This window comes from Epinephelus fuscoguttatus, linkage group LG13, assembly GCF_011397635.1.
Source record: "Epinephelus fuscoguttatus linkage group LG13, E.fuscoguttatus.final_Chr_v1".
NCBI classification, from domain to species: Eukaryota; Metazoa; Chordata; class Actinopteri; order Perciformes; family Serranidae; genus Epinephelus; species Epinephelus fuscoguttatus.
In genome coordinates, this window is record NC_064764.1 from 23,423,451 (window position 1) to 23,436,412 (window position 12,962).

The window sequence follows — 12,962 nt, forward strand, 5'->3', positions numbered from 1 at the left end:
GGAGGGAGTGGAGACCAAATAAACAGCCTGCAGACAACATGACCGATCTGCTCTGAGCAAAAACAGCTTTCATCTCTCATGTTGGCGGCACAGAGCGATTTCAGGGGCCTTACTTGTCAAGTCGGGGGCTACATTGTCAATGGTAACATCAAGGTTTCCTAGGATTACAGGCAGCTTGGCCATCTTCTCTGGCCTGGGGAAAGGAAAATAAACTCCAGTTAAGCCTTTGCTGTCATCTCCAAATGGTATATATGCACACCGCAATCACAGATGTAAGCAAACATCTTATTTTCAAAATTGACCAGCATTTTCCAAAGTACAACCTATAGGAACATTTTTCCTTTACAGAACATCTGCAAGACCACTTAGACAATTTACATTACAGAGGACTCAATGAAGCATTACTAACTTTCTGAAGTCGGCTAGCAATTTGAGCATATCGTCGTTGGATAGCTTGTTGCTGTCCTGTCTGTATAGAGCTGAGAAACGAGCACTTTTGTCGAGTGTCCCTGAAGCATCTTTGAACAAAGGCCTGCAAGAAGAAAAAGAAGAGTCAGGAACATTGTAGTGTCCTGAATGCATCCACGTAACCTGTTTAAATGAGCAAAAGTAGTTGGATGATGATGTTTCTTTGGACAAAGGATGAAAGTTTACAGTCTAGGTCACAGCTAAGAGTTATTTCCACAACTGATTCATCTATTTATTTTTTGGCGGCATGGTGATGCAGTGGTTAGCATTGTCGCCTCACAGCAAGAGGGTTCAGGGTTTGAACCCAGGGTGGGGGAGCCCTTCTATGTGGAGTTTGTATGTTCTCTCTGTGTCAGCTGGGTTTTCTCAGGGTACTCCGGCTTCCTCCCACAGGTTAGGTTAACTGATGATGCTAAATTGGCAGTAAATGTGAATGTGAGCATGAATGGTTGTCTGTTTCTATGTGTCCGCATGGCGATAGTCTAGCGGCCTGTCCAGAGTGTACCCTGCCTCTCGCCTAATGTCAGCTGGGATAGGCTCCAGCCATGTGTAATTTCAGCCACGAGAGGTCTCTCAATCAAAACTGATTGACCTTGTTATGTAGAGTGGGATCATGGGAGTTGTTGTCTTCATTGTTAAACAACCACAATTGCCAATAAAAATCTGTCTTACATCTGTCTTACAGGCAGAAACCTTAAACACAGATGAGAAAATGTGGTATTGGTATGTAATTATTAGAATATGGAATTTATGTTTTTGTGTAAATCACTAACATGTCCTTCCTGGTGTCAAGTACACGGGACTTGCAACTCAATACAGTTAGAAATCGTACTTATTAAGAGAGATAAAGTACCTTGCTGCCCAGGCAAAAGGCATCCTGTACTGTCCTAACCGGCTACACGCCAGCTTGGCATTCTTCAGGACCTTCTGTGCCACCTAGTGGAAAACAGACACACAGTGTGATTTCAGCTTCATCACTTCAACACTCGAGTTGGTCTCAGCCCTGCAGCACTGTAACAAATTCATCATGCTGCTGTGCACACACAAAACACATTTCCTTCTCGCTTGAATTACATTACGACCCACCATGGTCCCTTCAGGGTGCACAACCACATTTGTACAGCCAAAGTCAATGCTTGTGTTGAGAGTCTGTGCAACTGGTCGGCACTTAAAAACAAGGATGATTATCTGTGTATAATGTGGAATAATCTGGTGGAATCTGCTGAGTGTGGGGGAACATGCCGCCTCGTGAGGAGGACGGTGATGGGAGTTCGTGGGTGGGTCAGTACCTTGGTGGAGTCTGAACTTTTCATGTATGGCTCGGCACAGTGGTTGATTCCTCCCTGGAGCACCTTCTCTATGCGAGCCACCAAGAAGATATCTGGGTGGGGGCACGTTACCGAGAACACTCCCTGTAGAGACAATGAAAATTACAATTACCTCAACTTTTCAGATGTATTTTAAGAATAATATGAAAACAAAGACAGATATAGTTGGTGGTGGTGAGGTGGCAATGTTGGTCTGTCAGGTGATCCATCACTTTAATGTTTCCCAGAGGATAAACCCTAATGCCTTTGGCGAACCCCTGACTTTTCCTCTAGCGTCATCGTCAGGTTCACATTTGTGGTTTTAAGTGAGATGTCTCAACAACTATTGGATGGATTTGTTATAAAATTTTATACAGACATGTGTGTCCCTCTGAGGATGAACTGTAAAAACTTCCCAGACTTTTCATTTGTTCCATTATCAGGTCCAAATGTTAATTTGTTCAACTGTTGTAAGACCTATAAAGCTAATGACATACTTTTCAACCTCAGCTGTAATTGTGTTTACTGTAATTAGTGTAGTTAGCATGCTAATACGCTAAATTAAGATAGTAAACATAGACATTTTACCAGCTAAATAACAGCATGTTGGCATTGTCACTGTTAGCATGTTAGCATGATGACATTAGTATTTAGCTCAAAGCACCACTGTGTACAGTCATAGACTGTACAAAAGGAGTAGGTACTGTGACGTAAGTCATTAGTTTTTGGACTACTGTTTTGAAGCCTGGAGTTTGGAATTTTGGCCATCGCCATCTTGTTTTTTGGGAGGTAGAAGTGACCATATTTGGACGAGAGGATGGAGCTGTAGAGGAGAGAGGGGACTGCTACCACTGCGGTGCCCTCACAGTAACTAGTTTTCGACCACAAGCCATATTGTATAAAACTGAGTCTCATATTAAACAGGGCAGATGAAGATTATCAGGGCTCAGGCTGCAGTCTTGACCTGTATTTGCTTCTCAGGTAGATGAGTGTGGAAAATCCACTTACACAAAGGCAAAATATGTTGGATTCATTTTAACGTATATTTAAAGAAAATATTTAAAGAAATTTAAAGAAATATTTACTTTTTTTTTTTTTTTAAAACAACAACAACAACAAAACAATCATTTGGCGGCCCTCCTGCAGTAACTCTGAGGACCCTCAGACCCTCTGTTGAGGACTCAAGCTGTAAATGGTACCATCATTTACAAAATTAACATCATGCTATATTGACGAAGCTTTTAAACTCGCCACTGAGACCATAAACTCATTAGAAAATGTTTACTTAGGTAATAAATCAAGTGAGAAGTATGGAGATTTTTGAATAGCCTTCTATGCAACTGGACTTATTTGTGCAAGGAGCTGCCTCCTGCTGGCCATTAGGAAGACTGCAGCTTTATGGCACTTTAACACTGATAACCACTTGTGTACAGCACTGATTCACGGAGCCACTAGCATGGCTGCATGCATTTTTTTTTAATCTTAATTCAAGGTATTTTTACCTGTCTTGGATATTGCATGGCTGTCTCTGGCACCCCATGGACCAACCGTTGCCCCTCAGGATGGGCGTCCCCTCCCCCGTTCATATACTGACTGGTGTTACTGGGCACCATTCCTCTTACGGACGGGTGGTTTAAGTCCACGTGGAAGTCAGAGGAGATCTTACGGCCATTCTGGATGTCGAACAGTGACAGGGTGACATAAAATGGCTCTACCTGAAGAGGAAGGAGGGTGAAAATTCTGTGTCAGACCGATGATGCAGATTTTAAAATAAATCTCAATCTCAACAAATTTAAAAACAGAATAATTTCATATCCACAAGAATATATTTCATTTTACAGTACTTATGCATTGTGTGTGTGTGTGTGTGTGTGTGTGTGGGTGTGTGATATCAGTGGGGACACAGTCTTGACATGTTGTCTCTTTAATAGACAGTTTCTGTTGGGAGGGACAGCAGGACATCAGGCTCCATTATACGGATTGTTTGCCATTACTGAGCCTGTAGCCTGGTTGCTATGCCAACAGGAGTCCTTCAGCGGTTCAAATAATGAGGGGAGTCCATCCGGCCTCTCTAACAAACCATCTCCTCTGTCTTTAGTCAGCCGGATAATGATATTTCTGTTATTTAGGGCCCATTGTGGCCAGAAAAAGATCAGTCTTACGTTGGTGGTTGGTCCCTCCTCGTTTTCGGCCACACAGCTCTGCAGGTTGAATGAGAGGTCATTGCAGTTCACAAGAACCCGCTTGCCAAACTTCTCCTCAAACTGCTTCACATCCGGCTCTATTCCTGAGAAATCGAGTTTCTGAAGACAGCACAATGGAAGGTATTGCATTTCATTAGGGAGTGTTCAGTTGGATCTCATTACGATGAGGGAATGAGTGGACGTTAATTCGCTTTACATTTCAGTACCTGTGTGTCAGGGTCCAGGGTGAACAGCTTCAACCTTGTCTCGCTCCTCATCCTGGACTCAATATCTCTTGCGCTCTGAGGAGAAGGAAGGCATTTCCTAAATCGATTTAAACCACAAACTGTCTGAAACACCAGAAGCATCGTCTGAGAAATTTCCACTCAGTTGGTTTTATCATTAGAACATTTTTTGTCATTTGGAAATGAAGCTTCATATTTTACTGGCTGATCATGCTGGGCAGACAGGCCCAGTAATGAATGTCAGGTGGTACCAGTATACACTTCAGTGCAACACACTGTAACCTGTCAAGCTGTTTCCCAGTTAACAGTTACCACCAGTTTCCATGCACATATGGCTTCACTATTGCGTGACACTCAGTGCTGTAACAGCACGAGGAGCTGAGAGCACTTTTACAGTCTGTAAGTCATCAGTCTGTAAATCAATCAGAAGACACAGATTTAATCGTTAAAACCTTTAACATCTTTGATGCAGGTGTCATATGTCAAAGTAAGGGTGCATTATGACAGCAGGAAAAAAGATTTCTCACATCGGATCGTTAAGTGAGACTGTCCACATTGTTAACTGCAAGTGATCAGATTGGATTTGTGTGTCCACACAACCCATCTGCATGGGTTGTTGTCACAGACTGTATAAAGTGGATATAGCCACCATGACATCATGCACTAGTATGTGGATTACCATTTTGAAGCTTTGAGTCTGGCATTTTGGCTGTCGTCATCATAGTTTTCTGGAGCTAGAAGTGACCATGTTTGGACAAGAGGGTGAAGCTACTTTATTTTACTCTAAATGGGACCAAAGTTTACAAAATGACCATCGTGCTGTATTAATTACAACTTGAAACTAGTGATTGAGATCAAAAACTAATTAGGAAAATTTTACTGAGGTATAAATCAAGTGAGAAGTATGGTCAGAGAGCTTTCAGACCTAGAGTTTGCTTGCTTCGGTCCGAACCAGGGACTAATTTTGTTCCAAAGTTGCATAATTGCCGAGAGTTAGTCCGTGTTCCCACGGCAGCATCTACAAGCGGACCAGGTAAAATGCCTTGCGCAAGAAAGCTGCTCTTGATTGGTCAGAATTTCCATGCGAATGACACAAAAGACACTTTAAAGCAGCGATTCCCAACTGGTCCAGCCATATGGTCCAGATTTCTCCTTAGTCTTTAGTTCCAACATCCACACAGTTTAATACATTCAGCATCATACTTGTGCTTGGCTATGCTGTTGAGCTAGTTTGCTGTCTCTGTCAATTAAGTGTACATTAGTCACTCACTCTACAGCAGGAAATGGCTCTTCAAAATAAGAGCTCTGTGCCAGAAATTCACTGTATAAGAAAATTAAGTGTGTTGCTTGACATATTTGAGAGTCACTTGCGGTCCATTCAGAATGGATCCATGACCCACTTTTGGACCGTGAACCACAAGCTGGGAACCACTGCTTTAAAGCCTAATTTGGACAGCCAGAGCAGCCGAACTGGGATGCATTTGTAGAAACGTGGCTGGAATCGCATTTCTGTCACCAATAAAATTGGTTGGGATCTGATCTGTAAAAATGGCATTTTATGTGTTTTTGTTTTTTGTTCTTTTTGTTGTCCAGACTACCAAAAAACAGATTTGGGCTGAGCTAACAAAGGCCTAAGACAAAGCTTTTCCGCGACTGGATACCTTGTGTTGAATATTGTTGGATGCAAGTTTAAAGGCCCGATGTTTAATTTGCAGTGTTGTTTTCTGGTTGAAACTCAAATATTGCTGAGGAGTTTTACTTCATCGTGTGGCGGGAGGTCTGTGATTAATGTCAGATAAGATCAAAGAAAAAACAAATGATCAACTGAGAAATTAGGTGTGTAACCAGCAACTCTTAAATCTAAATCCAAGCCACATGTTTGTGGCGAAGAGGCCCTCTACATTACAGCTTCAATGAGGAACAGAAGTTTGATGCTGCAGCTCCATGTGATGATGTACTGAATGTGTGAGTACCAAGAGGACCTACCTGAAAGCTGTCCATGCTGCCAGAGGAGGAACTGTCTGACTTTCCAAGATCATCATCTAGAAGAGAGTAGAAGAAATCATTGGATACAAACTGAAAGTTGTAGAACATAAACAAACCCCCCTCGTGTTATAAAACCTCCTTAATCGCTTACTGACATGTCAAAGTTTGGTAAACAGTAATTCAGCTGTACAGGAATCAGTAGGATTGAGATGGAGATACAGCAGATCTCAATGGCATATTTATGGAAGCTCAGAGATCCCCTGTGTTTTTTTCTCTCATGCACAGCGTGATTAATAAAAGCTGAGGAGTTAGGGAAGATTAGTGGAGCGTTTTGTGTAAAGGCATTCAGCCGCTTTCCTTCATGGCTAAGCCTCCTATGAGACAGGAGGTGAGTATTAAAAGCCTGGGTGGTCTGGTATCACATCACTACATTACAGGGCCAGGGAGAAGTAGGGGAGAAGTGAGGCACAAGTCGAGAGTGGATGTTGGTGTATGAATGAACAAAACATCCTCAGGTACGTTCAGTATGCCAGAGTAAATAAAGTGATGAGGATGAGGAGATTTACTGGATCTTCAGATATGAGTTGATTATTATTTTGGATATAACAACTGAGAACATTTTTCATCTTAGATAGCACCATCATAGCTTCTACAATAAACTGCATTAATTAAAGGGTAACTTTGGTATTTTATAACCTGGATCCTATTTTCCAATGTTTTTGTGTAACAAAATGTTTTGAAAGTGCTCCAGTATTGAGCAAAAGTGCCCACAGCGGTGGAACAGGCTGCAGTGTTACCACTCAGGGCACCGTTAATTTATGTCTATGAAAGGCGCTTGTTTTTGCCACTGACAGACTCAGATTGTTATTCAAAGTGTCTGACAACGTTATGGAAACGATCCCTACAGAGATAGACCTTTTGAGTATTTAAATGGGGTCTGGTGGGTTGGGCAATAGCTATTTCAGGGCTGTTTCTGTTTAAACAAAAATGATCTAACTCTATCTCTGTAGGAATCTGAGCCTGTCAGTGACAAAAACATTTAGTGGACATACATTTAGGGTGCATATATCCCCACGTGGTTTTATTGCAGTGTCTCACTCAATACTTCACCAAGTTCAAAAAACACTGTCTCCATTAGTCACCCTTGTTGGTGTGGTGTGTCCAGCACTGTTGCCCATCTTTGGCCCTTGATGGCCTTTTTCCAGCAAATTCAGTAAGCTGAATTGATGTTGGAGACATTGGAGCCTGTTGTGAATGAAATCGCTCTGACTGGCAGTTCAGCTCAGCACACCAGAAGAGAAACAGAGTTGAGGAAACAGGGGCGCCGTCAGCCTGCATTAGGTGGAGTTGTGCTGCTACCCCCTCTCCCTCTGGATCTCCGCAAGGGATGTGAGGACTCTAAAACTTCACCTGAGCCTCCCTCGGCATATGGGTGAGTAGATAACGGCTGAATTTTCATTTTTGGGTGCACTATCCCTTTAAGGTAAGATTATTTTTCTTTAGTCATTGAGCTCTTTACGAGAAACACTTAATAAGTGTTTGTGTTACTGTTCACTGGTGCACAGTAAATATGCTTTGTTCTTTTAACATTGGATTGTTGTTAATGTGCCAACTGGCATTGAGAAGGTCTTCTGGTTATATTTTGGAATGATGATTGCAGACTACCACCGTCTGCTGGTGTGGTGAGTTATTTCCTCTCACGCAGGTGGTTTGCCATTGGCTGTAGTCTTTGCAGTGTGTTCACTTGAAACTATTTGGCCAAGACACAGGCAACACAACGCAACAATCGGCTTTCATTGCCACTAGTTCTTTGAGGTAAGTTTGGTATGCCTGGGCCTTCAGACACAGAAACATGGAAAAATAGGGTCTGGGTCTTGGGCTTGATTATCTTCATATTGATTAGCCTGTGTTTACTACTTTCTCAATTAATATTTTTGTTTCTGAAACGAAGCTGACATTCACAAATGTCGTTTTGTTCGACAGTCAGTCAACAGTCTAAAACTCAAACATAGTCTGTCTACAGTGAGAGGACTGAGAAAACCTGTAAAATTTAAGAAGCAGGCTCTGGAAATTTCTTCTTAAAAACTGACTCAAAGATATTAATTGATTATGAAAATAGTTGCCTTGATTTTCTTTGTCAGGTGACTAATCAATTAATTGAGTAATCGTTGCAGCTATACAAATATTAAACAGCAAGTACAGGAGAGATCATGTTGCTGACACTGATATCATTCATATAATCTGGCCGGTGTGAAAACACAAAGCTGCTTTTGTCTCACATATTTCAGTCTGCAAAATCTATTTCTTAATTAAACCACAGATGTTTTTGCAAGACCATGAAAACCATAAATCATTTCTCATCATGAACTCTAATAATATTTTGACTAACACAAAATAATATTCTATTTCATATTTGTGTTCTTTCAGGCGCTGGAAAACGGATGTCGGACGGACAGACAAACACACACACCATCGTGAATGTCTCCATTCCTCTTCTCCTGCATGGCGATCTCAAAGCTGCTGTGCAAGATCTTGTTGAGCGTGTTGATCCAGTCCTCCATCTCTCCTTCACTGTCCGAAGCCAGCAGGTAGGTGCTCTTATCCTGCATCTTCAGCTCGAATGCAAACCGCCGAACCTTGTTGTTCTGCAGCCATGGAAAGAAGAGAAAAAGGGTAGAAAAAAAATGAATAAAACCGCAAACCTCAGAAAAATAAGAATATTTTAAGTGTGCAAAACAAAGATTTTGTTTTCAGACAGGGGGAGGTTTCATGTTTGCCAAGTGCACATGTATCTGATATTGAATGAATGATTGACTAAGTTTAGTTTTTCACATTTACAAATCAAATAACCATCTGTGGACATGGCAGGGCTGCATGAATGATTCATCCCGCTATCCAAAGCTAACACTCAACTGCCAGCTCACCGGATTCTTACATGTAGTTTTATGATCTAAATCAATAGCTTGCTTCATTTTAATTCTGCCCTCACTGTCTTGTATTATGCAGCTTGATCCTGCAAAAACAAAGTAAATACAGCCTCAAGCGGCAACGAGCAGGGTCCAGGCAGATTGGGAGTGATTGATTTTCTTTAAATTAATTCAACATGGTTATCACAACTTGCTGATGCTCTCTGCTTTCAGAAACATTTGATATAGCTTATGACCTTCAGTGAAGACGTGTTTTACATGCCCGCACTTGCAGCTATTCTGATAAAAATTGATTGGCTTCTTTAATTAAACAGATGCACACATCAAATTTCTTTGACAACTTAAGATCAGTGAAGTCTGCAGATGATCCTGACTAAGTTTTGGGACGATTAGCCCAGCGGTTACTAAGGAGATGTCAAAAGCAGGTTTTTAGAGCAGAAGAACATCGGAGCAAAGATGCAGATGACCTGAGAGATTAAAATGGTCAAAGAATGTTGCCTCTAGGCCGAGCTGTTTTCGAGATAATTGCACTTGCTCACCATTTCCAGGGTCGGAACCAAACATGAAGAGGCAGCTTTAGGTTGTTGTGCACCAAAAATCTAGAATTCACTTCCTGAACACTTCAGGTCTGCCCCAAACCTTTGTTCTTTTGTTTGCTGCGATCCAGACCATTCAGCCAAATGGAAAGACTTGGAATTAATGTAATTCAAAATACCTGCACAGTATGTACTAGGTAATTACCAACACCAGGATTCTTATCTGGATAAACCAAACCAATGGACAAAGATAGCTCTAAAGGTATGGTTTAAGACCTGCAAATTATTTCACCTTGAGAAACATGAAAATACTGAAACGGGTGGCTTTTGATTCAGAGCTTGTACCTTCCGGTCTAGATATGTGGTTTAGGCGTATAATGCTATAAGAGCTTACTGCACTACAGCTAATGGTAATGACTACTTCAGTAAAGAAATCAAACTAACAGAGGATAGTGAACCCAATTGGATTGATATATTCACTGATGTATAAGAATAAAGACAACAAGCATCTTGTATCACCCATATATAATAGATTACAAAATTCCTAAAATGATTCCACTGCCCGGGTCAAACAGAAATGGGAGAGGGACTCAGTCCTGGAGATATCTGAGGATGATCAGAATGATATTTGGGAGGGTCAAGCTAGGACCACCAATTCAAGATTCTGGCGTGAGTTCTGCCGGAAAAACATGATACGATACGTCCTCAGGGGCGGAAGATTGCTGGAGGCTGTGTGGTAAATCAATGGCAGACCATTTGGGGATGCCCACTAATTTCTCCATACTGGCGAGACATCGCCAAAGAAATAAGGAACATCTTTGAAATAGAAGTTGTTCTTTTGTCATATTGTACTTGGGCAAAACTCCAGATCATGCCCCAGGACAAATACCTTTCCAAAGTACTTTCGGCCGTGAGCAAGACAGCCATCACATGGAGGTGGCTACAGGTAAGCCCCTCTTTAAATAGTGACTGGGTTGCAATTATTAACGAAATTCACTGTATGGAGAAAATCACCTTGTCTTTAAGACTGTGACTTGGTCAATACACAAAAAATTGAAAAAAAAAAAATGGACCATATACACAAAGGGATGTATCCTACTTCTATGCCTCTTAAATAATTTCAATCGACTGTTGTTCCTTTGCTTGTTTGTCTTGTCATGTGTTTATGAATTGTATTATTTTCGTCTTTGTGTCTGAAATGCACCATATAGATAAACCTGTATGGGACTGAGGTCAATGAGTATTGGGTTGACCTGCATAGTGGGTGGAATTTGTGAATTTTGCTGACTTTTGTTCTGATAGTTTTTGCTGCACAAACATTTTTTGGCAGAGAAAAATAAGAAAGAAGAATAATGAGAGCAAAATCAAGGGGGTTCCAGCTGTGAGCATTGCTGCTGGAACCCTAAATATTCACTAACAACATACTGGACTAAAAAATGACACTGTTCAGCTCCTAAAATCTGCAAAATGTGAGTCACTGTCTTGGACAGAGATGGGAGGCTAAACCCAGATTTAATTTAACTGTCACAGACAGCAAATGGACAATGTGAGTTAGGGAGGGACATATTATTTCCATCTGCCTAACAAAGACTCTGAACTCTGCCAGGACCACAGCAGAGACTTTATAAAAGTGAGCTGGAGCTGCAGCGTGAAGCCAACAGAAAATATGACCTCAATGATGTCACCGTCCCATTTGGGCTTTTCTCTCTTGCAGCCCATTCAGAACCTAGAACTGCCGATTCAGCAGAAGTTTGACCATGACACTGCGTTTTAATAAAGTATTCAATCAGTGTTTCTTCGGCTAGATATGGAAGTCTTCTCATTATTGTCAGCAGTCCGTGTTATTGTTATGCGGTGGTTATCACTGTAGCCAGGCTGCGATGTTGAAACAGCAGAGTGGGAGTGACTGGGAGGGAGACTGGCTGAATAAACACGGAGAGGGGAAATAAAACTGGAGTCTTGATAAATGGACTTAATCATCTGATAGGTGGGAGGAGCCGTCTCAATTTCCTAGACAACACAGCTGCACACATCCTCGGGGAAATAAGTGGACGATCCAGTCAGAATTATTTTTAAAACCAAAGTAAGTATCTGTATTATTACAAAAGCGGAGGAGTAAGAGAAAAGAGAAAACAAAACCTCAAACCACAGCTATCAGTTTGAGGCCTTTTGCTCATCATGAAACCTACAGGGAGGACCACCACCTACCTCATTAATGAGGCAAAAGCATTGTGTGTTTGAGCATATGTTGGCATCTTAACAAAGCGCAGGAGCAGCTTGAGGCTCAGTATGATGTCACTCCACATGCCATTACAGCTGCAGAGTTAAACATCTGCAGTTCCACTCACAGGGCAGTTTCTGCTGGTTGAGTTTAAGTCATATGATCTTTGTGACTTCAACGGAGCAGAAACTCATTAGCTGTATGTGGTATATAAGGGGCTGTGTAATGCTGCAGAATTACTGGTGCAGGTTAATCACCAACAGAATGATTCACTGATTACCGTACAAGGCCTGTATCATCAACACTGCATGACCAGCTGAATGACAATATACTGTGAGGGCATCTGCTTAAAGGATAAGTTTGGTATTTTCCATCCTGGACCATCCTTTTCCATGTTTTTCTGCTAAGTGACTGATGGGAACAGCAGTTTTTGAAACTGGTCCAGCACTGAGTGAGAACGAGGCAATCGGCAGCAGCTAAACAGTCCGCAATGTAACCATTCAGGGCATCTGTGCACCGTCAGTGTACGTCCACTTAAGCACTCATTTTTGCCACTGACAGGCTCAGATTGTTATTTTAGGTGTCTGACAACATTATGGAAAGGATCCTTACAGAGAGAGACCTTTTTGTTAAAGAGTAAGATCCTTTTGTGTAACTAGAAACAGCCCAGAAAAGTGCCATGTCCAAACCCACCAGACTCCATTTAAATAAACAGTCATTTTAGCATGTATAGAGCCAGTATATTTACAATCTAACTGGGGGAATTAAAGGTTTATTTCAACCAAACCAGCCTTGGTGATAGTTGGAACAGTGGAAAGACGAACCAAAACGGCTGCTGTAAGTTTAATTTTGTTTCTGCTGACTCTGAATTGAGTGTGTTTTACAATTACAAACTCACTTTTATTTAAATGGAGGCTGGTGAGTTTGGAGATGGAACTTGCAGGGCTGTTTCTGGTGAAACAAAAAGGATCTTACTCTTTAACAAAAAGGTCCGTCGATGTGGGATCCCTTTCTCGAGTATGTACAAGAGCTGGACTTTCCAAATATTCCTGAATGACTGATCATCTGTTTTACAGACATTACATTGTG

At 41.5% G+C, this 12,962-nt stretch overlaps 1 protein-coding gene across 4 annotated transcripts in view; it reads right to left on the minus strand.

Annotated features, from left to right (window-relative positions):
• The window catches only part of LOC125899181 (dedicator of cytokinesis protein 9-like), a 128,114-nt gene that overhangs the window by 31,057 nt on the left and 84,095 nt on the right, over nucleotides 1-12,962 (minus strand). For all 4 annotated transcript variants that reach the window (XM_049593256.1, XM_049593255.1, XM_049593259.1 and 1 more), the window contains exons 8-16: nucleotides 8,660-8,834; nucleotides 6,190-6,245; nucleotides 4,186-4,260; nucleotides 3,938-4,078; nucleotides 3,278-3,490; nucleotides 1,758-1,880; nucleotides 1,322-1,404; nucleotides 410-532; nucleotides 114-193 (exon numbers count right to left, since the gene is read on the minus strand). In XM_049593256.1, the coding sequence (XP_049449213.1) occupies nucleotides 114-193; nucleotides 410-532; nucleotides 1,322-1,404; nucleotides 1,758-1,880; nucleotides 3,278-3,490; nucleotides 3,938-4,078; nucleotides 4,186-4,260; nucleotides 6,190-6,245; nucleotides 8,660-8,834 (1,069 nt within the window). The remainder of the gene's footprint in view (nucleotides 1-113; nucleotides 194-409; nucleotides 533-1,321; nucleotides 1,405-1,757; nucleotides 1,881-3,277; nucleotides 3,491-3,937; nucleotides 4,079-4,185; nucleotides 4,261-6,189; nucleotides 6,246-8,659; nucleotides 8,835-12,962) is intronic.